The 26,846-nt window shown below is 55.6% G+C and overlaps 1 protein-coding gene across 1 annotated transcript; it reads left to right on the top strand.

Moving 5' to 3' along the window:
• On the top strand, positions 6,389–9,720 carry LOC110260567 (classical arabinogalactan protein 9-like). The gene is made up of 2 exons (XM_021091216.1): positions 6,389–6,436; positions 9,271–9,720. Exons 1-2 carry the CDS (start codon positions 6,389–6,391, stop codon positions 9,718–9,720), a joined length of 498 nt encoding a protein of 165 aa, XP_020946875.1.

The raw sequence follows: 26,846 nt of genomic DNA, 5'->3' as shown, positions 1-26,846 counted from the left end.
CGTCGCCCCCTCTCCCTGAGAAGGGGCCTGGGAGCTTCCCCTCCTAAGCCCCAGGACCTGCCACCAGCCTTGACCCAGCCACTTCCTCTTCCTGTCCTGACAGCGGGCAGGGGGATTTGTGCTGTGGGCAGGGAAGCTCTGCCTACTGCCTCAGGGGGGCTTCCACAGGCAGATCTGGGAACCGGAGATGCAGGGTCAGGCCCAGGCCTCAATGCCTGGCCCATGCCCAGGCCCTGCCATGACCACACGTGTTGTTACCTCCCAGGAAACAGGCTCCCAAGGACACCGGCAGGTCAGCCACCACCCTCCGTCTCTCACCCCCAGCCCCCAACAGAGGCAAAAGATAAAGGAACTCTCAGAGGCATCGCTGACCGCTGACTGGGAGCCAGCAGGCCTGCTGTGTGACCCGGGGCCGGTCCCTTGCCCTCTCCAGGACGTTTCCTCATCTGCCCAGAGCTGACAAGATCACAAGTCCCCATGGTGCTGTTGAGAAAAGAATTCAATTCGGGAACAGAGGGGGAGGCTCAACAGAGAGACGGGAACACTGTCTGGGGGCCAGGACTCTAGGGACCTGCAGCAGGTGCTGGGGTGAGCAGGGAATGGCCACATCGGTCAGCTCAGCTGGGGAGCCAGCACCCCTTTTCTTCAAGATCCAGAGATAGGAGGTCCTGTCGTGGCTCAGCGGTAACGAACCCGACTAGTATCCACAGGACAGAGGTTCGATCCCTGGCCTCACTCAGTAGGTTAAGGAGGATCCCGTGTTGCCGTGAGCTGTGATGTAGGTCACAGATGTGGCTCGGATCCCCTGTTGCTGTGGCTGTGTAGCTCTCATTCGACTCCTAGCCTGGGAACTTCCATATGCAGCCCTAAAAAGAAAAAGACAAAAAAAAAAAAAAAAAAAAAAAGAACCAGAGATAAATAATACCCCCCATCTTCAACTCTCCCTCTCCAGGGCTGAGTGAAAGGAAATGAGATATGACCAGAGATGTGGCTCCACCCAGCACCAGGAAAATTCCAGGCTGTATGCAGCAAGTGCTCAATTGCTACTCTGAAGAAAGCTGGTTAATTAAGGAGGTCAGGCCTCTCTCCACAGAGGTCATTTTCAGCCCAGTCATTTCTCAACCCTCAGCCCCCTCTAGGCCAGAAGGAATCAACCTACAGCATAAAGGAATAAGGTCAGACTTCAGGAAGAACATCCAGACAGAGCTGGAAAACGCAGTCAAGATCACAGAGTTCCTTTGGGAAGGGTTGGCCCGCAGCTCATGTAAACCCTCCTCAAACCTCCTCCGTGCCCTTCAGTCTGCTCAGCTCCTGGCCAGCTCCCCTCTCCCCCACCCTTGGAGGGTCTCCCACCACCATCAGCAACCCACCAAATCCTCCTGCCCCTGCCCAAGGTCTCCGCCCAGCCTCCTTGGGCAAAATTTCAAATTCCAAAATAAAAACCCTCTGATAACGAGCCCCAGCCGGAAAGACTGATGCATTTTCCTATTGTTAAAGTATTTTTAGTCACAGGCTCTGGATTCATTTAGAGACTCACGTTCAGAAAGGGAAAAAATTTTTTCGAGAACCGAGAAGCCTCCCACGTAAGGAGCTCCGCTTATTCCATGCCGGCCCAAGCCCCTGGCCTGGCTCCCGGGAGCGTGTTTGTGGCAAGCTGCTTGGCGGACTCGCCAGACTTCGCTCCAGCCCGACTTCTCAGGCACCAACCCAGCCGGGAAGCCAGGCAAGAACAGGGGCTGAGGGCTCAGGGACGTCGATCTGCCCCAACCAGCTGGGGGATCAGGGACCCTACTCAGGGACCAGTGCGGAGGGACCTGACTGACACCCAGCCAGCTCCAGCATCCCTCCCCAGCCTGAGCAGACCAGGGCCTGGTCCAGGCCAGGTTGATGGGAGACGAGGCTGGAAGACCCTGTTGCAAATCTCAGGGGAAGGAGAGAGATGGCATCACGTCTCCTGGTCCGCAATCACCAACTGGCCCAAGTCCAACCTCCATCACCCAAGTGCAGTCAAATGTTTACTGTCATTCCTCCGGAGGGTCGGCCACCCTTGCTTCCTCCTCCGCCCTTCCTCCTCTCAAGGTCAAAGAAAGCACAATGCGGACAGGCACAATGAAACGGATCCAAACTGCCCGGCCCTCTGTGCCTCAGTGTCCCCCATCCTAAGACTCACCAGCTTCTTCCACACGATCTGCTTTCCCTCTCAGAGGCCCAGGACAACTATACCAAGGAAGAATCCCGGGGACTCTTCCTGGTGGCCTCAGGGAGCCCTGTGGGAAGAGACGGGACTGCCCAGTCAGCCTGTCTGGCCGGCCCAGGCGGTGCACCAGCTGCGTGGGCTCAGGACATGGAGCTGCCTCCAAGCCGGCGGGTCCTCCTCTGTTTATATAGCCGAAACCAGAGCTGGCCTCTGGGGACAGGGGTAGCTAGCTGCCTTGGAGCCCTCTTGGCTGAGGCCTGACTTTGGCCCAGGTCAGCAAGAGCCCAAAATAGTCAGCTGACGGGAGCCCCGGCGTGAGCGTGACCCTGGGCCCGTGCCCGGGCCTGGCAGACAGGTGCCCACGTCACAAGACCAGCAGCTCTAGCACTCATGGGGCCCCCGCTGGCAGCCCCTCGGGGTGGCCTTGGCCAGTGTATCCGGCATGGGAATTCCACCCGGTCACCCCCCTCACGCAGACGACGGACTGAACACGAGGAATTCTGCCCTTGGGAGCCACCGTGTACCCTGAGGGAAGGCCAGGTTGCTCAGGAAGACCAAGCTGAGGGTGGAGGCGGGGGCTGAGCCGAGCAAAAGACACCCAGCCCTCTGCTGTCATCCTCACTCACGTGCTTCAGATCACGTGAGCTCAGCTCTCCTGCTGGCCAGGGGCACCTGCCTCTCCCCCTTACAGTAGTTCCCCTCCCTGCCCCCGCCGAGCGGGGGCGGTGGCACGGGCCTGCTGCCAGCAGGAGGGCAGGTGCACACCCAGCACCAGCACGGGAGGCCTGCCTCCCAGGGCTTTTCCTCTTCCCTCCAGGCGCAGAGGGCTGGACAGCCCGCCCTCCCCATCCCAGGCGCCTCTCTGGGACTCTGCACCCTGAACACCAACCCCGTGCCAGGCAACAGTGTTCGCGGGGGGTCGGGGGCGCGGAGCAGGGGACACGGAACAAGCTCCTCCTCCATCCGAGGACCCCTCGAGGCCTGAGGGGGCTGTGGCTCAGAGATGGCTCTCTGTTCTGGGGAAAGAGAAAGGGAATCACTGGGCCCCTGCCCGGGGTGCCAGGCCGGACTCCAGCTGTCTCGCACATGGAAAGCAGGACTGTGGCACCGTCGCCCAGTGGCTCAAGGCCCCCGGCAAAGGCCTGGTAGGATCCCACTCCCCCCATCCCCCCCGATCAGCTTGTGCCTTCTCTGGGGACAACTTCGCACAAGGAGGGTGTGTCCGCCACCCCCTGACCAGGCCTCTGGGCTTGCCCGGAATCCAGGAGTCCTGGGTTCTGCGCTTGGATCTACACATCCTCACTGTGGGACCTTGAGAGGTCCCTTTTCCCCTCTGTAACTCAGTTTCTTGAGAGGAGGAGCTGGGCTAGAGTTTCCCACGCAGGGATGTTGGATGAAGAGCGGAGGGCCTGTCTCGGCCCTTTGTCAGCAAAGTCTTCCCGGTTCACAGAGGCAGCTCCCCAAACCAGACCCCACAGGAGGCCCACCATGAGGAGGGGGGGAGTCGCCACCCTTTCAGGGAGGAATGGGGTGGTTCCAGCTGTCCCTTCATGCACTCCCCTGGTGCAGTGTCTACACTCCAGGAACAAGCCAGCTTCCCATCCCCCCGATCTGCCCCGCTACACTCCCAGCTTGGACTTGAGCTCCCCAACCCCAGCCCATCAGCTTCCGGGAACCAGGCACAAGCTGCCCTGGGAGCCCCTGTCATCCCCCACAAACCCATGTCACCCAGGCCCAGAGCCCCCCAGCCTGTCCTGCTGAGAAAGTCAGGCTTCCCTCTTCCCCGCCCCCGTAGTACCCCCACCACGGAAGAAATCAGATCTCCCGCAGGCCACCCACCCCGCCCCGCTGCCCCAGCAAGCAGCTCGTTGCTACCACCTCTGCAGGGCTTCCCCCCTCCATCCCCCAAACCACATCCGCTTCAGGCAGCTCGGCACCCACTTCTGCCCCCCAACCCCACCTGCTTTGGGGACACGGGGGTGGGGTACGAAAAGCAGGGCACTTACCACTCAGGACAGACCCACAGATGTTGAACAATACTCAGCCATCTCTTGAGCCTTCGGGGCCTGGCAGAAGGAGCCGACACCAGGGAGGGGTCGGGCTGGCCTCTGTCCATGGTGGAGGCCTACAGAGGGAGAGTTCGTGTGAGAGAGGAGAAACCAGCCAGCGGGGACAGTCCCTGGAGACACAGCAGAGCCAGAAAACACAGCAATGGGAACAGAAGCAGGACCCAGGCCAGAAGGGTGGACAGGCCAGCCCAAGAACCTCCCTGAGCTGGGTGTCACAGGCTGAGGCCCCATGCCTGGGGACACGGGGTGTGGCCTGGAGCTGCAGACAGTATCTGGGGCTTCTCAGGGCCCTGGAGGCACATGCTATCATCCAGTCCCTCAGCTTCATGCCCCATCCTGGTGGGGGGGAGGTGGGGGGCTCCTTGATGTGCACAAAAGGACCCAGTGGCAGGCAGAGAAAAGAGAGCTATTGTGAGCACATAGCAGAATACCTCTCTCTCCTTAAGGGGCTCCGGCTTGGCTCCCAAAGCCTCAGAGGCCCTCACAGGCAGGGGCTCCATGCCCCCATCTCCAGGCAGCCCAGCACCCCCTTTTTTTTTTTTTTTTTTTAGGACTGAATCTGTGGCATATGGAAGTGCCCAGGCTAGGGGTCGAATCAGAGCTATAGCTGCTGGCCTACACCACAGCCACAGCAACACGGGATCCGAGCCACGTCTGCACAGCTCACAGCAATGCCGGATCCTTAACCCACTGAGCAAGGCCAGGGATCAAACCCACATCGTCATGGTTACTAGCTGGGTTCTTAACCCACTGAGCCACAATGGGAACTCCCCAGCCCAGCCTTCCAGTTGAGCAGTGGGGATGCTCAGGAAACCCTCTGTGAAGGGATTCCAGTCACAAACAGTTTGTGCCTAGGAACTCTGATCTAGGGGATGCTGGACCCTGTTGCCTGGGATCAAATCCTGGCTCCATCACCTGCAACTCTGGGCAAGTTATATAACCTCTCTGTGCTTCATCTGTGAAAATGACAATCTGGAACTGACATCTCTAAAATTAACAACCATAAGGTTATCATCAGGCTTAAAATGAGTTCATACGTGTAAAGAACTTAGAACAGTGCTGGATTCACATAAATGCCATCGTTACTAGGAGAAACTGAAAAAGAATACATAAAAGCTAACTCCTAGTCTGAGCCACTTCTGGGCACCTGGCCCACCTGTGTGTGCCAGTCCTCCACCCTCTTCACGCTCCCCCCTGACCCTGCTGGTGCCAAAACCTTCAGCCAGGGCCATCCACACCTCTCCTTTCCTTTGTCCACCCTTTTTCAGCCCTCTCCTTTTACGACTGGGCCCCAAGGTGAGGGCATTACCAGCCAAGGCTTGGTCTTCCCTGGTTAGCAGGCTGCCCTTCAGGCTGAGATGAGGTCTGGGAAAAGAGAAGCAGATGTTGCCATGGTGGGAGGTACAGGGAGTGAGGAGGAGGAGGCCCCAGAGGGTGGGTGATGGACTCCTTCGCCCTCCTGACCTCTGACCCAGGCTTCACAGGCTAAGGGGAGCTCCTCTGGCCTGTGGTACCCAGATGCTCCGCTTACAGAGCTACCAGCACTCCGATGTCCCAGTGGGCATGATGGGGAGCAGGCAGCGTAGGAGCGGAAGGCGATGTGGACCATCTGGAGGGCTTCCAATCCCAAAGAGAAGGCTTCAAACCTAGCCCAGCCCACGCCGACACCTGCTTCCCAGAATGACACTGTCACCTTGCCATACGCCAGAAGCGGTCTGCAGTCAGGACGTTGTCCCCCGCCCCCACCAACCTTCTCTTTTCTCCCTTCCAGCCCTCAGCTGAAGGGGAAGGGGTGGGAGGGCCCAACACCCCCCACCACGGTCAAGCCCAACCTGAGGGCCCCGGTCTCCTGCACCTGTATCTGAGAACAGGGGCCAGAACCGGGGTTCCCGTTGGTGCCAAGAAAGTGATTCATAACATCTTAGAACAGGAATCTGATCCCATCTGCTGTCCCAGATCAAAATTCCCTGCTCAACACTCATTTCACAAGCATGTACAGGGAGCCTGCTGTGAGCCAGACAGTGAGCCACAAACAGTGGGAGATCCAAGGAGCCAACCAAGATCCCCAGGCCCCGGGAGGTTACAGGGGGGGAGCGAGTCAAGGTCAGTTACAATCAACGCTATGCAGAGGACAGACCGTGTGGGCTGCGTGGGCTTGGTGGAGGAGAAAGTGATGCCCCCGCAAATGCAGTGGGAGCATCAGCCCAGACTTTGGGCTCCTGCTCCCCATCTTCGCGGTCCTCCAGGCCCATGGGCTTTCTTTCCCCACTCAGAGCCTCTGCATAGGCTGTTCCCTCTGCCCGGAAAGTCACTGCCATAAGATGGCCAGCTCCTTCTCATCAGTCAGGTTTGCATGCCCATCTCTCCTCCACTCCCGCCCTGTTACATCAGCGTCTTTTGATTATCTCCATGGGACGGATGCGTTCATCTGTTTGTCTCCGTCGCTGCAAAGTCCCGTCTCTAAACCAGAGCTCGGCACCAGCAGGTGCTCAGTAAGCACTTGTGGAGTGGGGGAGAGGGGGCCTCACACATGCCTGCATCAGAACGGAGTTGGGGGGAGGGTCAGCCTGTCCCTTGGAAGGAGGTAGGGAGGACACTGCAGCTAAGGAGCTGTCCCTTCCATCTGGGGGCAGACCCAAAGTCTGAGGGTTCTTCCTTAAAATCAAAATATGTTGATGTAACAGGATGGGAACTCCTCAGCTGACTTTCTTAATTCCAGCCCAGGCCTTAACATTTATAATCAGTTACATTCATCCTGTTCGGCTTGGTCCATCCTTCTGCCTGGCTGCCAGAGATTGGAATCTTGGCTCGATCATACCATACGCTTGTTATTGTCATTCCTCTCGGCTCTAGGTCACAACAAAGCGTAGGCAGGCCCTGCATGGGCCCTCTGGAATCTCCTTCTCTTCCCTTCTATGAAGCGTGTGAGTCTTTTCTTAACTAAACTCTTTGCAACAGGACATGGCTGACAGATCATGGTCTCTCTACAGCCCTGGTGGCTTCCTGATGGCATAAACTCTGCACTGGCCAAGGTCCCCACCGCAAAATGGGCATATTACTATGAGCAACAATAACAGGAGTTCCCATTGTGGCTCAGGGGTAACGAACCCACCTAGCATCCAGGGGGCAGGTTTGATCCCTGGCCCCTCTCAGTGGGTTAAGGATCCGGTGTTGCCATGAGCTGTGGAGTAGGCCGTAGACCCAGACTGGATCCGGTGTTGCTGTGGCTGTGGTGTAGGCCAGCAGTTACAGCTCTGATTCGACCCCTAGCCTGGGAGCTTCCATATGCTGTGTGTGCTGCCCTAAAAAGACAAAAACAAACAAACAAAACGATAAAACAGCAGCTAATAGCTGTTGAACACCATGTGCTAAAAATCTTACTAAGCACTTTGCACTCATGTTCTCATTTCAGCCTCTCAATACTATAAGGAAGAGATTAGGAGGTTATGAACATTTTATCAAGGAAGAAACTAAGGCACAGAAATGTTAAGCGATCTGCCCAAGGCCACACAGCTAAGAAGTGACAAAGCTGGGATTAGAACCCAGAAAGCCCAAGGCCAGGCATCACCCTTCCCTTCCTGGACATGCTTAATGCACACAGAGCAGTCTGACAGTCAATACCAGAGAGTGAGTGGGAAGCTCTGGGGCCTAGGGTACTGGGTTGAACTTCTCGGCTAATTTTCTTCTTCTTGTTTTTTTTAAGGGCCACACCCACAGCATATGGAAATTTCTAGGCTAGGGGTCTAATCAGAGCTGTAGCTGCTGGCCTATGCCACAGCCACAGCAATGCCAGATCCGAGCCCCACCCGTAACCCACACCACAGCTCACTGCAGCGCCAGATCCTTAATCCACTGAGTGAGGCCAGGGATCAAACCCGAGTCCTCACGGTTACTAGTCAGATTCATTTCCACTGAGCCACAATGGGAACCCCTCAGCTAACTTTCTTTTTTTTTTTTTTTTTTTTTTTTTTTTTTTTGTCTTTTTGCTATTTCTTTGGGCCGCTCCTGCGGCATATGGAGGTTCCCAGGCTAGGAGTCGAATCGGAGCTGTAGCCACTGGCCTACGCCAGAGCCACAGCAACGCTGGATCTGAGCCGCGTCTGCAACCTACACCACAGCTCACGGCAACGCCAGATCCTTAACCCACTGAGCAAGGGCAGGGACCGAACCCGCAACCTCATGGTTCCTAGTCGGATTTGTTAACCCACTGCACCATGACGAGAACTCCCAGCTAACTTTCTTAATTCCGGCCCAGGCCTTAACATTTATAATCAGTTACATTCATCCTGTTCGGCTTGGTCCATCCTTCTGCCTGGCTGCCAGAGATTGGAATCTTGGCTTGATCATACCATACGCTTGTCATTGTCATTCCTCTCAGCTCTAGGTCACAACAAAGAGTAGGCAGGCTTCCCTTTCAAATCTTCATCCAAGTCACTTGGAGTGGGTCTAGGACCAAGCCTGAAGCCAGCACTGGAGCCTCCTGCCAGGCTGTTATCAGGCCCCTAATCCATCATCACCTCTCGGGCATAACTGTGGTGAACTCACCTATCTCTGCCCAGCACACCCCTAGTACCAGCCCCAAACCCCAATTAATGCCCCAGCGGAAACCACGTAAATGCCACTTCTGCAGCATTTCTTATCCCCGGTCTGCCCCCGACTCCACGAGACCCGCTCCTGACTCCACCGTCTAGCCTCTCTCCGGCTGGGTTTCTCGGCTCAGTCCCACGAAGGGGTTGCAGCGGGCAATGCTGGTCCCTCCCGGCTCGGCGTCCTGGCAGACGAGCTCCCGAACTCCTGGAACCCGTTCCCCGCAGCCGGCGGCGAAATGGAAGGAATTTCTCCCGCCTGGCCACCTCCAGCGCCCCTCACGGGCCAAACCCCACCCTTGGCGGGCTGGGGCGAGAGAGCACGGGCCGCCGCCCTCGGGGGCTGAGTCGGAGCTAGCCGGTTCCGCCGGGAATCCGGTCCCTGCCCTCGCCCGCCCCCCCTCTCCCGGTTTCCAAGCGGGACTCCGGGCGCGACCCCAGCCCCACCCCGGCGCAGACCCCACCGCCCCCGGGCCTCTCCCAGGGTCCCCCCAGCGCCCCCCCCGACCCCCTCACCTGGCCTCTCCGGCCCCGCCTTCCGGAGAGGGCCTCGGCGGCGGTGGGGTCCCCCATCGCCGGGCGGCTGGGGGTCGCGGGGGCCCCCACGGTGACGCCGCCGCCGCCACCTCGCGCTCCTGCGGCCGCGCCGCCGCGGCCCCGCGCCCCCCGCCCCCGGGGAGCCCCCCGCCCCCCAGTTCCGGCCGCGGCCGCGCCCCCCGCCCCCTCAGCCCGCAGCCGCCCGCGCCGCTGTCCCAGCCCCGGGCGCGCCTCCCCCGGCGGGCGGGCGGGCGGGGACCGTGACGCGCGCCCATTGACGTCTCCGGAATCCCGGCGGCGGCGGCCGACGCAGCCTCATCAATGGGGCTAAAAATAGCGGCGCCCGGAATAGCCGCGAGCGCCCCGCCCCTAGGGCCCCCCTCCCCAACCCTCGCCGCGCACCCCGTTACATAACCCGCCCCGCTGCGGCCGGGGGAGCGGAGCTGTTTTCAGGTGAGGTCTGTGGCCTTGCTAACACCTTCCGAGGCAGCAAACCTGGAGCTCGGTTATAAATAAATTTACCCGGGGCTTCCCCTGAGGAAGAGGTGGAAAAAGTGAGGCCCAGAGAGGCTCGGCAGCGACTCAAAGTCACACAGCAATTAGGCTGGTTGCAGAAGACAGGGCCCCAGCCCTCTGAGCCCTGTAGAGTCCCACCAGCATCCCTTGGCCTATATGCCACGAGGACAAGGCGCCCAGCCAGCAGGATGTCCGGCTTTCACACAAGGTAGCCTGTCCAGAGAACCAGGACTTCCTGGGAGGGTGAAATTTCTCCTGGAGAGAAGCATTCCCAGAGGCAGCTGCTCCCAGGTCACACTACTGTGTGACGAACGGCAAGTCACTTAAGCCCTCTGAGCCTCCATTGCCTAACCAATAAAATGAGGGTCATGATATTATCCACCTTTTCAGTTACCAGAAGTCAGGAGGACTCAAGGACCATGAATATGCCTTGTATCCAGTAGGCACTTGTTACTTTCTCCTCTTTCCTAGCTTTCCTCTAGGAATCTGACTTGCCCCATCCACAGGAGCGCTTGGTGCAGGAAATACACAGAAGCACCGCACAGCAGCCAGGAAGCCCTGAGTGGCCCACTCTCTGTTGACCATAGACTCCAACCAAGCACAGGCCTCTCCAGTAAGGACCTTCTAGGGGTGAGAGTCCTTTCCCATCTGACTGGAACACTCTTTGGAAACGGGAGAATGATATTTGTCTTGAGCAAATAAATCCTTCTCCCCCAACAGAAGCCTACTTAGGAGTGGCCAGTTCAGGGAGGCCAGGCCAAGGCCACAGGAGTGGAGCTGGGGGCTGGCAGAGTGGGGTTGGGGTTACAGTGTCTGCTCCCCTACTGCCAGGCAGGCAAGGCCCTTGGGAAATACCCATCAGGCAGGACTCAGTCCTGTGCTCTGTGGCCCTGGCCACCAGCCCCTACCTATTTTTGGAGCCACCTTAAATTATGAGCATGATGGAGTTCCCCTTGGGGCTCAGCGGTAACAAACCCAGCTAGCATCCATGAGGACGTGGGTTGGATCCCTGGCCTCACTCAGTGGGTTAAGGATCTGGCATTGATGTGAGCTGTGGTGTAGGTCGCAGATGAGGCCTGGATCCTGAGTTGCTGTGGCTGTGGCACAGGCCGGCAGCTGCAGCTCGAATTCAACCCCTAGCCTGGGAACCTCCACATGCCGCAGATTCAGCCCTAAAAAGACCAAAAAAAAAAAAAAAAAAAAATTATGAGCCTGCTAATCAAGCCCAGCACCCAGGCCAGGCCCCACGCAGCAAAGAATCTCTTCTGCATTCAAAACTCTCCAAAAGAGGCCCGACACCCCCACTCAGCCCTCATTCCAGGGGCCACATTCCTCTCCCCACCCCCCTGCCCACCCCCGGAAATCCTTTCCTGGACCTGTCCTAAATTCCTGCTGCGACTCAGAAGCCCCTCTCTCTCTCCTGCTTCAAAACAATCCCAAGAATCTGATTTGTCTCAAAATCATCTTCTTAGAATTTTTACATTTCTTTCCTAGATTCAAACATCAGGCCAACGTAGAAATGAAGAAACCAAGGCTTCGTTGCAAGGTGGGGTTAGGGGTGGGGGTGGGGGGCCATGAATCTGGCTCTTTCCCTCCCCACCACCTTCCTCTCCTTCCTATCCCAGGAGTTCCTTCCAAATGGGCTTCCTAAAGAAGCCGCTGCCTCCACTTCCTCTTTGTCTTTTTCCAGAAATCTAACTTTTGAAATACATTTTAAAAATATTTGTCTGTGTAGGAGAAATACATTTATTTGGACAGGAAGGATAAAAATTTTTAAAAGGCTCAGTTACCAGTTTTTCCATGAAGGCTTCCAGCCCACAGAGGTCTCTCCCGTCTATAAATACTTTAGTACAACTTAGCTTTATTATATATTCTCCTGTTTTATAATGAAATAAAATATACATTAAAATATGTAATGCTAAAAAGCACACACACCTGCGTGGCTCGCGGTGGCAGAGTGAGGTGGCAGAAGAAACACAGGCTCAAGAGGCCTAGGACTGACACTGGTTCTAACCATCTCCAACTGTGTGACTTGAGGAAACTTGCCTTCTCTGGGCTTCAGTTTCTTCATTTGAAACATGAAGCTGAGGAGTTCCCGTCGTGGTGCAGTGGTTAACAAATCCGACTAGGAACCATGAGGTTGCGGGTTCGGTCCCTGGCCTCGCTCAGTGGGTTGAGGATCCAGCGTTGCCGTGAGTTGTGGTGTAGGTTGCAGACGCGGCTCAGATCCCGAGTTGCTGTGGCTCTGGTGTAGGCTGGCGGCTACAGCTCTGATTCGACCCCTAGCCTGGGAACCTCCATATACTGTGGGAGCGGCTCTAGAAAAGGGAAAAAGACCAAAAAAAATTAATAATAATAATAAATAATAAATAAAAAGAAACATGAGACTGAGGAGTTCCCTTGTGGCACACCAGGTTGAAGATTTGGTGTTATCACTGCAGTGGCTTGGGTCGCTGCTGTGGCTCTGGTTCGATCCCTGGCCCGGAGACGTCCACGAGCCTCAGGAGCAGCCAAATAAAAAAGTGCAGATTCCTAACTCCCTAGAGATTCTGATTAGTTTGTGGGTTGGGCCCATGAATCTGCATTTTAAAAAACCACAAAGAGGACAACAATATACTCATCTTGCCCAATTGTGAAGAGTGTATCTTTGATAGCAGATAGGAGAGTGCAGCCAGGGGAGTTCCTGTTGTGGTTCGGTGGGTTAAGAACACAACATAGTATCCATGAGGATTCGGGTTCGATCTCTGGCTTTGCTCAGTGGGTGAAGGATCTGGCATTGCTGCAAGCTGTGAGGTAGGTCACAGATGCGACTTAGATCCGGTGTTGCATGGCTGTGGTGTAGACCTGCAGCTACAACTCTGATTCAACCCCTCGCCTGGGAACTTCCATATGCCGCAGGTGCAGCCACTAAAAAAAAATGTAGCAAGGAGTGTGACATGTAGTAGCAGGCCCACCATTTCCACATAGGAAGTCTTGGGGAAGACAGGGTTGGGGACCTTGTCTTGAAGCTGCACATGAAAGTACTCACTCTGGCTTTTTCCAGCTGGTATGTTTATCCGGGAGCTTGAGGAGCTGCACAGATGAAGGCTATGTCATCTCATTATGTCATTACAGATGTCCAGCAAATTTCGGCATCCTTCTTGTCTCGACCCAGTTAGTCAGTGGCCAAGCCAGGACTATAGCCCCGATCTTCTGCCTGCAGACCAGCGCTCTAATTTCTACCCATCTTGTTCCTTCCTAACCTAGCCCCTCCTCTTTCCCATACAGATTCTAGGAACTTCCACACAGCTTATATTCCAGATGGGAACACTGAGGGGAGAGAAGCGCAAGAGCTAGGACTAGATGGGAAAACAGAGACCCTGGCCAGGGCTGTTCCACTTTCTGGGAAATTCCTAAGGGAGAAGGACAAGATCTTTCCACAGAAAGCTGGGTCCCAGTCTGACGGGGAGGCAGGACCCAACACTAATGATGAACACATTGCCAGAAGACCCAAGAGGCAGCCTCCAAGAGGCCTCAAGCTGGCATTAGGGTGGAATCTAAAGGGTTAATCCGAGAGGACTTCCTGGAAGAGAACATGGACACATTGTGAAGGGAGAGACAGGACCCAGCAAGGAGGAGAGAAGGGAGTGCATCCCACGGAGAAGCCTCAAAGCTCACAGGTGTGGAGTTCCCGCTGTGGCACACCAGAATCTGCGGTGTCTTTGGAGCCCTGGGACACAGGTTTGGCCCCAGGTCCCAGCACAGTGGATTAAGGGTCCGGTGTTGGTGCAGTTGTGGTGCAGTTTGCAATTGTGGCTTGGTTCTGATCTGATCCCTGCCCTGGGAACTCCATACGCCAAGGGGAGGCCAAAAAAAGAGGGGGGGGGGTTCACAGGTAATGAGGTGGGCGCAGAATTGGGATCCTGGGGTGGAAAGTCTTAGCACAAGGACATTCAGCCAGATCCTCAGAGCTCTTCCCCACATGACCTTCCATCTCAAAGTAGTAGAAACCCATGATCCAACTCCACCCAGTCAGGCCCTCTCACCACCACCACCCTGAGGCATGGGGGTTCCCCAGCCCATGTGGGCCCTGAAGGGGCTCCCCAGTTTAGGTCTCAGCCCTCAATGAGAAGAGGGGCTATGGAGGGGATTCCCTTTGTGGTTCCCTTCCTCATCCTGAGAAATAGCTGGCTGGGGTCCCCCCACCACCCCCAGGTTTAGGAGCAATTAAAAGGCAAAAAAAAAAAAAAAAAAATGGGGGCACAAAACAGGGCCTTCCTGGGGCTGTCCCAGGCAGGGATCATGCCCTTCCATGGACACCTCTCCGATGGGAATACATGACCTAAATTACATAAGGATGGGAGGGGCCCTGCTGGGTGCTTTTCAAAGTGCCTCCACATTTTTCTTCCCTAGTTGCCATGGAAGGCCGGCAGGGCCAGCACCAAAAAGTGGCCAAAGTCACCAGGTTGGAAGTGACAGAGCTGGCATTAATACCAAGATTTCCCCTAAATCTAAGCCAGGCTCTTTATTAAAAAACAAACAGGAATCCTCTGTAACTTATTTTTTAAATTACAAAATCAAACAGGCTCGTTGTAAACAAATGCAAAACGTTAGAGAACAGCGTGATTTACGATGTGAGAGGACAGTAATCCACTCCCAGAGGAATCGAGTTTGGTAATCCTCTGCTGTCTGCTTCCAGATTCTCTCCACGTCGCCAGAGATCAGATCTGGCCCAGCGGGCCCTCCCTGAGGGGCCCGGACCGGAATGCTAGGCCGGATGGAACAGGACCCCGCTGCAGCGGTGTGGCCTCGGCAGTGCCCCACGCTGCGTTCCCGGGGGCGGCCGAGCTGCCCTGGGCCCGACCCGGCTGCGCCGGGTGGGGCCCGGGGAAGCCGCTACGTCACGAGGCGGACGGGAGTGAGTCGCGCGCGGCCCAGCCAGGATTCCATTACATCACAGGACGGCCAGGAGCCGCGACTGGGTAAACACCGCTGCAAACCATTGGCTACCGTGCCTCCCTTCCAACCAATAGCACGAGAGTATGCAAATAAGCCAGAGGGCGTTCTCTTCCTTTGGATTTGGTACTGCAAACAGACTTCTCTGCCAGAATGAGGGTCCCAGGCTGAGGAAGGAAGGGGGCCGCGAAATCCGTAGAGAAGCTGGTTTGGGATTTTCCATCCCAAATCTGGTTCAGCCACTTCTCTGAAGAATAGAGTGTAATTAAGAATTCTTGAGCTATCTTTCCTGTTAGACCCTGCTTCTTGGAGATTCAGTGAACCTAAGAAATGATGCAAAAATTATTTAGGTCAACTTGGAGACGAAGAGGAGGAAGAAAGAAGAAACATAGAGTTACAGAAAGCTGGACCGTGCTTTGGAGACCATCTGGGTCTACCCTCTCTCTGGGGACACAGCAAAGAACAAAACAGACATAGCCCCTGTCCCCACGCCGTGGCTTACAAGCCCAGTTGTGGAAACTGCTGTTCAGCCACCTTGCAAATAAGAGAAAATGAACTGCAGTATGCCTACGAGTTATTTAATGAGGAACTGTAATTTAGGAGGGATGGTGGTGGATAAGGGAAATACTTTTTCTCCTTCCCCAGGAAGTAAGTTTTCTAGTGAGGAATATTTTTGAGGTGGAGCATGGTGGGGAGTGTTCCAGGGGGAGGAAACGGTATGTGGGAAAGGCCAGAGGTGAGAAAGAGCATCGCAGAGGGCATGTGCCAGACACTGAGCAAAGCACTTTCCTTGCTTTGTCTCTTCTTCCTTCTTTCAACAGCCCTCAGGTGGGTTCTCTTTAGTATTTGGGGAACCGGGGCTCCAAGAAGCTAAATAACATGCCTGATGCCACATGGCTGAGAAATAGCAGAGCAACGATTTGTATCCAGGCTGGTGTGGCCTCAAGTCTAGGCACTGAACTGCTAGTGACTGCCTCCTGGATTAGAGTCTGAAGTTCAGAGAGGTGAAGGGATTTACCCCAAATTTCACAGCTTGCAACAGAGCTAGGACCCCGCTCCCCAGAGGTCTGCAGATTTTTCACTGTTTTGTGAAGGAAGAAAGGGCTCAAGAATGAGGAAAGGGACAGGGAGGGAGGGAGGGGAAGGAGGGTGGGGAGAAAAAGGGTCCTCCCTGCCCAGTCCTTAGGGTCTCCTTGAACTTGCCTAGAACTTGGGGTTTGCTGAAGTGGAAATAGACTTTTTTTTTTTTTTTTGGCTTTTTTAAGGACCACTCCTGCCGCATATGGCAGTTCCCAGGCTAGGGGTCAAATCAGAGCTACAGCTGCCAGCCTAGGCCACAGCCACAGCAATTCGGGATCCTAGCTGAGTCTGCAGCCTACACCACAGCTCATGGCAATGCCAGATCCTTAACCTACTGGTCAAGGGCAGGGATCAAACCTGTGTCCTCATGGACACTAGTCAGGTTCATAACCTGCTGAGCCACAACCAGAACTCCAGGTAGACGTTTTTAAGCACCCTTCTCTGGGGGTCTGCTGCTAACCTGCAGGCAGGTGCCCTGGAGGCTGCGAGGGGACTGGCCTGCCAGAGCAGCCCAGATTAGCTGGATCTTGTGTGCTCTCCAGGTTGCCAAGCGACGCTGCTCCTCGGCTCTTACCAGACGATCCAGCTCTGGTTACCAGTGACAACCCTCAGGGGAGGGCCTGGAGAGACAAAGAGGCAGGCAGGAGAACCAGGGAGGCCAGCCTAGCCCTTCACTCTATGGATCAACCAGGCAGTGGGGTGGGAGTCCCTTTGCTTTCTGGCGAACTTTGGGCCTGTCTCTCCTCTGCCTCTGCCATGGGCTCAGACATCAGGACCCACAGGCACACAGGAGGGTAGCAGAGGCCTGGGCAGTGCCTGGGCATGGCCAGCCCTGCCGGGGAGTGCTGCCATAGGAGTTTGGGGAGGGGGTCCTGCCCCCACACCTGAGCATCAAGAACAGCTATTGCGTGTGTGTGTGTGTGTGTGTGTGTGTGTGTGTGTGTGTGTGTGTTTGAAGCAACTCACCAGCCTTCTAGTGCTCCTTTCTAAAATTTCCCCTATTTCTCCAATTGTGGAATTCTTACCTGTCAGAAGGTTCTGGAGACATGGAGTGAAGAGTTACTCCCTAGTACTGCCCATTCCACTGAAGGATCTGGGAGAGAATAATCAGGCGATTTAACAAATCTAAAGCTTTGATTCTATATTTTTAGGGAGGGGTTTTTGTTGTTTGTTTTTGCTTTTGTTTTGAGGAATAGGTATCTTAAAGGTATCTTTTTTTTTTTTTTTGCTTTTTAGGGCTGCACCCATGGCATATGGAGGTTTCCAGGCTAGGGGTCTAATCGGAGCTGCAGCTGCTGGCCTACACCACGGCCACAGCAATGTGGGATCTGAGCCGTGCCTTCAACCCACATCACAGCTCAGGGCAACACCAGATCCTTAACCCATTGAGCGAAGCCAGGGATTGAACCCTCAACCTCGTAGTTACTAGTCAGATTCATTTCCACTGCGCCACAAGGGGAACTCCTTAAAGGTATCTTAAAGGTTGGGAATTGGAATAGCCGTACTCACTGAGCCATGATGGGAGCAACCCATATTCATAATTCTTACCCCTCAATCACGCTACACTGCAACAACACTCTCCCACACGCCCAGTGGTCTTCAAAAGTCTGCCCAAGGTGCTCTCAGGAGTAGGGGGGTGTGTGCCTTGTGTCTGGAGCAGGCGTGTGACTCTGTGTTTCCAGGGGGCATCAGAGTATGTGGGCAGCTCTGGGATCCAGGGGCCATGGGTGTGGTGACAGGGTGGGCCGTGACACGGAGGCGTGGGGATGGCAGTGGGGTACAGAGACCCTGCGGCCTCCAGCAGCCCCCACCCCACCCCCCATTTCACTGGCTTCTCTCGCTCCCCTCTTGGGGCCAGGGATGCAGAGGTACAGAGCTCCCCGCTCTCCCTGGGGCTGGCTGCAGAGATGCCAGGCCACTTTCTGTGGGCGAGGCCCTGGCTCCCGCACCCAGGGAGGCTGCTGTGGGTGCTGTGAGGCTGTGAGCGGCCTCAGCCACTCAGGCTTGAGAGTGGGACGATCGCTCAGACGCTCGCACCATAAATGTCCAGACAGAGAGTCACAGCGGATGGGCAGGGCGTCCTCCCAGGCGGGGCTGGGTAACCTGAGCTGCCGGCAGGCCCTCAGGTCACTTCAGGAGAGGTCAGCTGACGCTCCTGAAGACCATTCATCATGCCCCCCGGCCCAGCCCGGCAATGCCATGGCTATTTCCAGTCCCTGGGTACGGAGCAGCTTATGTAACAGGCTGGAAGCCAGGGGCAGGGCCGGGGGCACTTGTGACAAGGGACGGGGCTGCTCCCACCTCCCCCAGTCAGGCCAGCCCCTCAGAGCCCCTGTTCCACGTGTGCAAGTGCGTGGTGGCAGCTCACGGACCCGGGTGGAATGGCTGTGGGCAGCCCGGGGGCTCCCTGCGACGTTCACTTCCTCCCTCCCAACCTGGCCCTTCTCTCCCATGGATCTGAGGTCACCAGGCAGCCTCTCCACCCCTCAGCCCTGCATGGCCTCTGTTCTCTCACCCTCCCCTGAACCCCAAAGCAAGAGGCAGCCAGTGTTTGCCTCTGACCCCTCTCACAGACCCCCGTACCCATTCCAGAAGCCCCTTTCCTGACCCTGGTGGGACAGAGAAGTATCCTTGGAGGTTAAGCAGGGTTCAAATACCCGTATATTCACCTCATGGCTTTGGGCAGACCGTCAGCTAGCTGAGCCTCAGCTCCCCCCACCCCCAGATGGGAAATGGAAAGATAGTGTCTCCTTTTCCTTGTAGTTGCAACCGTGAGGGTTTAGGAGCCCATTCTGCCAGGAGGCAGATTGCTGAGGTTTGAATTCCCTGGGTGGCCTTGGGCAACTTGTTTCAGCTCTCCTTGCCTCTGGGTTCCTTGTGTAGAATGGGGACAGTGGCACGACTCAAGCTCCCTGAGTTGTCAGGGTCCCATGTGTTCTATGCATAAGGCACTTAGTGCCTGGCACAGGGCAGCCCCATGTAAGTGTTGGCTATAATTAGACAATGTTTGGAGATCACTTTCCTCCGCCTTGGCTCCTAATAAGCTCTTGGTGAAAGGTAGTTGTTATTTTTAACTTCTTTCTCCTTCCACCGTCTTAATCTGCTTCATAAACCCACCTTCACTGAGCCTTGCAAGTGCCCGCTAAGCTCTCCTCTTTTGTTGCTAATCTGCTGCCACTGCCAATAAAGGGATGTGTAAATTATATTCCCCTGGTGTTTACATTCACAAAACATTTCACACACATTCCTGTCTGGGCCTCACAGCAAACGCAGGAGCCAGCAGTGCGACTCCTGTCATTGCCCTCCTTTTGCGGAGCCGGGGACAGGGTGTGATCCGTCCAGACACCTCAGCTGCTAGGGGGTGTGTCCGGGACGACGGTCAGGGTATTCCGACCTCGGGCACCGGAGCACGCCGGATGAGGCGGCCAGGGCATGCCAGCTCCTTGCCAGGGCAGATTAGCACAGGGGGCCCTCCTGCTTCCGGTACCAGGGACTGAGCGCCCACAGAGTGGGAGGAGAGAGGCCTGCGGGCTGTATCCTAGCACCAACCCAGAGAGACCCCAAAATGCTGTGCGCTGGTGCCCTCTACTGGACAGACGTGGCTTTTTTTTTTTTTTTTTTTTTTTTTTGTCTTTTTGCTATTTCTTTGGGCCGCTCCTGCGGCATATGGAGGTTCCCAGGCTAGGGGTCGAATCGGAGCTGTAGCCACTGGCCTACGCCGGAGCCACAGCAACGCGGGATCCGAGCCGCGTCTGCAACCTACACCACAGCTCACGGCAACGCCGGATCGTTAACCCACTGAGCAAGGGCAGGGACCGAACCTGCAACCTCATGGTTCCTAGTCGGATTCGTTAACCACTGCGCCACGACGGGAACTCCTGGACAGACGTGGCTTCTACCGGGCTGCAGCCTCCTAAGGGAGAAAGGTAGATACATTAATGTTCACCCAAAAAACAAACAAACAAACAAAAAATCTCTCCAGGACCTACTATGTGCCGGGAAGTCTTCTAGGAAGCACAGAGGTGGAGGAAAAACTCCAAAAGTTCCTACCTTCCAGGGAGACACATTGGCGGGGAGAGACAAATAAAAACATAAGGAACATAACGCCATATAATACGTGCTATGAAGAACGGAGAGCAGCTAAATGGCTAGAGAAGGATGGAGGCTGCTAATGAGGAAGGAACAGTCGGAGAGGCTTCTCTGAGGAGGCCACAAGGTAGCAGGGACCCAGGGGAAATGAGAAGGGAAAGCCCTTCTCTGGGGAAGAAGTCGAAGGCATGGAGGATGAGTTGGAGGGGCCTAGAAGGGGAAATTCTGGATGGGCTGGAGGAATAACGAGACCCACGTGACCAAGAGCAGTCTTGGGGAGGGGCGGGCTCAAAGATGGAGATCTCTCCCTTTCCTGCAGTTACGGCCCAAGTAGGAGGGAGAACACCGTACCTGCTCCAAGGATCAGGCGGCTACAGGCAGCGCGATAATATCGAAAATATCCGCTAACAGGTTCTGAGCTGGCTATGCCCAAGGCTTTATCACAAGCCTGTGGAGTGAGTGTTCCTGACATGATCACCATTTTGCAGAGGAGAAAACTGAGGCTGAGAAAAAGTAAACGTGATGTGCTTTGCCCAAGAATGAAAATATAAAATCACAGAGCAAGGACCTGCATTTGAGTTTGTCTGACTCCAGAAGCCAGGCTTTTACCATGGTTTGTGCACTTGGAGAAAAAAAGACAGGCCATAAAAGAGCATGCAGAGTATGGTCACATTTGCATTAAATAAATATATATATGTACATAATATATACTCTAAATACATATATATATATAAATCATTGTTTTAAAAGACTGAAAGGCAGTGCAGCAAAATGTGGTATTCCCGGAAGTTCCTGTTGTGGCACAGCGGAAACGAACCCGACTAGTGTCCATGAGGACATGGGTTCCATCCCTGGCCTCACTCAGTGGGTCAGGGAACCAGCATTGCGGTAAGCTGTGGTGTAGGTCGCAGACTCGGCTGGGGTGCTGTGCTGTGGCTGCGGTGTAGGCCGGCAGCTGTAGCTCCGATTGGACCCCTAGCCTGGGAACTTCCATATGCTGCGGGTGCCGCCCTAAAAAAAAAAAAAAGAAGAAGAAGAAGAAGAAGAAAGAAAGAAAAAGCAAAAAAAATGTGGCATTCCAAAGGGATGAATTTTGCCTCTCCTTCCACAGTGGGCCAGGGCCAGGGAGAAAGATGATTCCCTCCCCCTCCCTCCGGAATGCTAGTGTCGTTATAGCCTTAACAACAACCGCACCTCATCCTCAGATGCTCCCGTTCAGTTTACAAAGTGTCTCCTTTCACTGTCCCGCATTTGGACTTCACGACTGCTATTTCACAGGGAAGGAAGCCAAGCCTCGGGGAGGCCGCAGACAGCCTGTAACAGAGCTGGAACCAGGACCTACATCTACATAGTCGGAGTCCTGCAGGGGTCAGGTCAAGGAAAGAAGAGAGAAGGCGGAGAAGTCGAGGAAGATCTGAGAGCAAGCAGCCTGGGGGGCAGGGAAAGGACGAGGGGACGCAGGTGAAGCAGTTCCCTGGTCTGTCCAGCAGAGGGCGATGCCGCCCCAAGCTCCGCAACCGCCGGGGCCACACCCCCCGCTCCCCGCCCCTCACTGGGACGGCCCCTCGCGAGACCCAGGGAGCTAGGTGGCGCGCGGAGGGCGCCTTCCCCGAGTTCCGAGGGCTCTGCGGACGGTGGGGATGGAGGGGTGGCGGATGTAGTGGGGGAAGGGATGAAGGAAGGACGCTCAGGAGAGGAGGATGCCCCGGAGGACAGTGTGGGCGTCCGCGATGGGGTCAAGGGTGCTGGGGCACCGCGGGCGCCGCGGAGCGGGGGTGGCCGTGTGCTGGGAGAAGGTCCCGGCGGGGGTGGGGGGTGCACTGTGTCTGTGGGACTTCCTGAGGCGACAAGATTTGCTGCTTCAAGGAGGCTGTTACTCACTCAGGCTTTGCCACCTGCTTCCCTCCCAGCTCCCAGGCAAATGCAACCCAGAGTCCCCATCTCCACCCCCTGCCCAGCTAATAGCAGCCGCACCCCCAGGCTGGGACCTGCCCCCGCAGCTCAGAGCTCAGCCTCTCAGCCTCAGGGTGGGCGAAGGGGGTGCTTAGCTGCCTCCAATTCGTGCATCAAAGTGGCAGCCCACTCCCACCCCATTTCAACCAAGCTCATGGGGCTGCCCGCCCCCCAGCACCACCACCAGCCTGATCTCCCTCTGCCGACCCCTACTCCTGGTCTAAACATGAACCCCTGCTAAGGCCCAGCCCGTGCTTCCCCCTGAGCATTGGCTACACCCAGTCTTGGATACCCGTATTGTGGTCCCTAGGCCCCACTCCAGCCATGGTGGGGACACAGAGGTGTCCAGTGGGATCTCCTTGCCCTCCAAAAGCTCCCAGTCTGTGGAGGAGACATACCAAAACTGACCCCATGAGGCAGAAAGTGGTTCTGCGTCAATGGGAGGCACAAGTCCTTGGCTCCTGGAGGGCAAGGGTGACAGAACCTCAGAGGGGCCTGGGTCAGTATTTGGAGTGCCAAGGTTCTAGGTGGGCAGAGGTATTTAGAATCATCTTCATTCTACATCTAGTCAATTCTTATTGAGGGCCTGGGGTGTTGTTTTTTGTTTGTTTTTAATTTGGCCACACCCATCACATTAGGAAGCTCCCCTGGGCCAGGCAGTGACAACGCTAGATCCTTAACAGCTAGGAAAGGTCTAGGGTCTTTTAAATTTTTTATTTATGTATGTATTTATTTATTTATTTTGCTGTTTAGGGCTGTACCCACGGCATATGGAGGCTCCCAGGCTAGGGGTCCAATCAGAGCTGCAGCTGCCGGCCTACGCCACGGCTACAGCACAGCTGGATCTCAGCCGAGTCTGTGACCTACACCACAGCTCACCGCAATGCCAGATCCTTAACCCACCGAGCAAGGCCAGGGATCGAACCCGCAACCTCATGGTTCCTAGTTGGATTCGTTTCCATTGCCCCACAGCAGAAACTCCTGGGGTGTTTTTTTAAATACCCGGACCTTTTGGAATTCCACACAAAGAAGGTAAGCTGGTTGAAGTCAATGAAATCTGATGACATATAAGTTCTGAATTCATTGTTCATTTGTTCAGACATAACGCCCTTTGATCAATGTGTTTGAATGGCCCCCTCAGTGCCAGGCTCAGCAAGGGTGTCCGAGAGCTTCGGTTGGGTTGGGTGGTCTAGAGAAGGCTCCATTTTATAAGAATGTGGCAGGAGGGCTGAAGAGGTGGGCTCTAAGGCAGGAGAGCTGCCTTCACAGCAGGTGGGCTGAGGGGAGACCCCTCCTTCTACCCCACGACCCGCAAGCACAGGGCTGAGAGGTGCAGTGCTCGCAGGTCACCACCAGGGGTCAGGCGCACCTGCTCTACTCTCCAGCGTCGGTCTCATCTCTTGGCTAGTTTATTCTATGAGGAACATTCCTTGGTCTGGTGCCCTCTCCACAGCCCCATGTTCCTTTCCCTCTCATTTCTCTAAGCCTATTACTCCCTCCTGTAGGTCATCCCATCCAGCCGTCAATGCAGGACCAGGCAGCCTCCCCAACTCAACAGCCTGGCGTTTCTCCTGACCCTTGGAGAGTCGCACAGTCCCTCTCACCTCCCCAGCTTCCCGAGTGACTGGTGAGCAGAAAGTGTCTTCTGCTGTCTCACCGTTTTTCCTCCTGCTGTCTTTCAGCTCAAGTTCTCTGGTTTTGCCTCCGGGCAAAAGGGAGTGTTTATGGGTTCCTTCCTTCTATGTGTTTTTTGGTTTTGTTTTGTCTTCTGCTTTTTTAGGGCTGCAGGGTGGCATATGGAAGTTCCCAGGCTAGGGATCAAATCAGAGCTGCAGCTGCCAGCCTGCGCCACAGCCACAGCAACACCGGACCTGAGCTGCATCTATGACCTACACCACAGCTCACAGCAACGCTGGATCCTTAACCCACTGAGTGAGGCCAGGGATCCAACCCGTGTCCTCATGAGTATTAGTGGGGTTCATTACTGCTGAGCCACAATGGGAATTTTTACATGTCTTCTTATGTGTGTCCACAAAGTTCTGCTCCAAGCTCAGGTCCCTTTTGTGGCGACGGAGCCCAGTCCCAAGAGCCCTTCCCCCATTTTGATGAGAATGTTCTCACCTTACTCCAGGGCAGCACGCACGTCCGCAGAACCTTGATCCCTCTGGACCTGATCTCCTCCTCCTTTTGCTCTCTGCCACACCTCAGACCCTGCTCCCTCAGCTCCCACCTTTCATTTGCCCTCCACGCTCCCACCTGGCTCCCCACAAGTTAGTCCCACAGACTTGGAGGTTCAGTTCCTCTAAATGGTTCTTTACCACCTCCAACCTGTCCTCACACTCCTTCTTCCAGGAAGGCTTCTCTCTCTCCAGTCTAGGCTCTAGAGACAAACGAATCTGAGAGAATGCTGGCTCAGTCAGGTGCCAGCTATGCTGCTTCAACCTCTCTACCCCCTCAGTTTCTTCATCTGTAGAATGGGCTCTTGATATGCTGGGAGGCCTACATGAAGCGATGGGTGTGGAGTGCTGAGCACAGTGCCAGGACCTGGGTGATTGCCTGGGAGACAATTCTCCCTCCTTTCCTTCAGGACAGATGCCACCCCCTGTCCCCCACCTCCAGTTGCTGGCAGGAACCTGCCCTTGTCTCTATGCACTGGCTGCTTCTGCTCCCCCCCGCCGCCCCAGGCAGAGCTCTAGCCGGAGCAGAGGGCCTGCCAGGGGACCCGGGCATGCAGCTGCCATGCCGTGGGGATGGGGCAGATGCAGGGCTCTGTGGGGACCTCAGATCTGAACTGGATTTCAGGGCTGTGTCCTCACTATCGTGCAGACCCGAGTGGTGTCCACTCTCCCCCCTTGTGGCCTGGGGAGGGGGCAGGGCTCCCGCAGAGTCCCCTGAGGCTTTGAGAGGACCAGAAGGCTGGTGGGAGGTGGAGGAGGGGAGGCAGGGCAGGGGGAATACCGACCACACAGTATTCCCAGTCCCTGCTCCTTTCCCATCCACCCCCACCCCTCCACCAAACACGATCTTTGGGTTAATTTTTAGCATCGCAGCTCGCACATTAGTCACTCCCTGTCACCCACCTACACGGCAGGAGGCTGCTGTGCTGGTGCCGTCATCCCATCAGCTGAGAGGTGGGATCCAGGCCCGCCCTGGGCACCCCCTCACCCTCCTCCTCGGGATGCACACAGCCAGCCAGGAGCCCCCTTCTTCGGCCTGGGTGAGGGGTACTGCCGTCGCAGCCAACACTAGCTGCATGGGGGGCGGGGGACGGACTGGCAGGAGACAGGAGGGGAATCTATTCAGGGAGGAGAAAGCCAGGGAGGCCCTGGCAGCCCCCCACCCCCAGGAAGGTGCTAGGGTGTGCCCAGGCAGCTGGTCTCCTGGCAGCCTGGGGCCCGGGGCTCTGGGAACAAAGGTGTGAGAGAGCCCCTCCCCTAGACCTGAGCCCCCGGGAGCTGCTGTTTGTCATCACGGCAGAGCAGCTGTTCAAACAGGGAGCTTGGGGAAGCTCCATTTTCTTAATCAAATGTCCTCCCTCCCCAGGACCAGGGAGGGCAGGGCCGCCAGGTGCAGGTGCCCTGGCTGGAGCCCACCCCAGCCCCGAAGGGATTTGCGAGGGGCCCACAGATGCCAGCTGCAGATGGAGCAGGGAAGGGCCCTCCTCACCCCGCCCTGCAGGGCTGAGATGTGGGGAGCTGGTGGTCACCCCTCTGCCGGGCTAGTCTCGAGAAGGCAGCCCCGTGTATTGAGCACCTGCCGGGTGCCAGGCTCTTAGGCCCTGGAGGTACAGTGTAAACACAGCTGCGTTTCCTGCCTGAGAAAAGCAAAAGACAGCTCACAGAGAGGTCGGTATGATTACCAATTGGAAGTAAGTGCTATGAAGAATGAAAAACAGAGGCCTCAAATAATGGGGGCAGGGAACTACTTCTGATCATATCACCTCTTTTTTTTTTGTTTGTTTGTTTTTTTGTTTTTTTAGGGCCATACCCGTGGCATATGGAGGTTCCCAGGCTAGGGGTCTAATCAGAGCTACAGCTGCTGGCCTACACCACAGCCACAGCAAGGCCAGATCCGAGCCGCGTCTGTGATCCACACCATAGCTCGTGGCAATGCCAGATCCTCAACCCACTGAGCGAGGCCAGGGATTGAACCTGAAACCTCATGGTTCCTAGTCGGATTCATTACCACTGTGCCATGATGGGAACTCCCATATCACCTCTTTAAGGAGGTGATGTTTAATATGAGATCCGAGGACAGCGGAATCAGTCTTGCAAAGAAGACTATCTCAGGTCGAGAGAAAGAGCCAGAGGCAGGAAAGAATTTGGCATATTTGAGGGCTGGAAATAATAATGTGGCTTAAGTATGATCAATGACATAGAAGGAGAAACAATTTGAGCTCGAAGAGAGGGGCAAGGCCCAGATCCCGGAGAGCCTCATGCAGGGCACTCCAGTTTAGTTGCAAAGGTTGTGCACTGCACAAAGCTTCCTTGTTGCCAAATGATTGGACCCATGTGGCAGGTATCAACCCATAACAATAGATGCCTTTTTGTAATTTGTCTGCCCAGAGGGACAACACGTTGTGACCACAATGAAGCGTTTGGATTTTATCCTTTTTTTTAATCACTTAGGTATTTATTTGTTTATTTACTTTTTTTTTTTTTCCTTAGGGCCTCACCTGTGGCATATGGAGGTTCCCAGGCTAGGGGTCTAATCAGAGCTGTAGCCGCCAGCCTACACCACAGCCACAGCAACACAGGATCCAAGCCGCATCTGTGACCTACACCACAGCTCATGGCTCTCGCTCCTTAACCCACTGAGCGAGACCAGGGATCGAACCTGAATCCTCATGGACACTACTCAGGTTCGTAGTCCATTGAGCCACAA

This window comes from Sus scrofa, chromosome 5 (assembly GCF_000003025.6).
Source record: "Sus scrofa isolate TJ Tabasco breed Duroc chromosome 5, Sscrofa11.1, whole genome shotgun sequence".
Lineage (NCBI taxonomy): Eukaryota > Metazoa > Chordata > Mammalia > Artiodactyla > Suidae > Sus > Sus scrofa.
This window is presented reverse-complemented; position numbering and strand designations above follow the sequence as displayed.

Coding starts and splice junctions, on each gene's coding strand:
- LOC110260567 (XM_021091216.1), top strand. CDS start 6,389: ATGCAGAGGACAGACCGTGTGGGCTGCGTGGGCTTGGTGGAGGAGAAA. Junction 6,437..9,270: donor TGGGCTTGGTGGAGGAGAAA/GTGATGCCCCCG, acceptor CCGGTTTCCAAG/CGGGACTCCGGGCGCGACCC.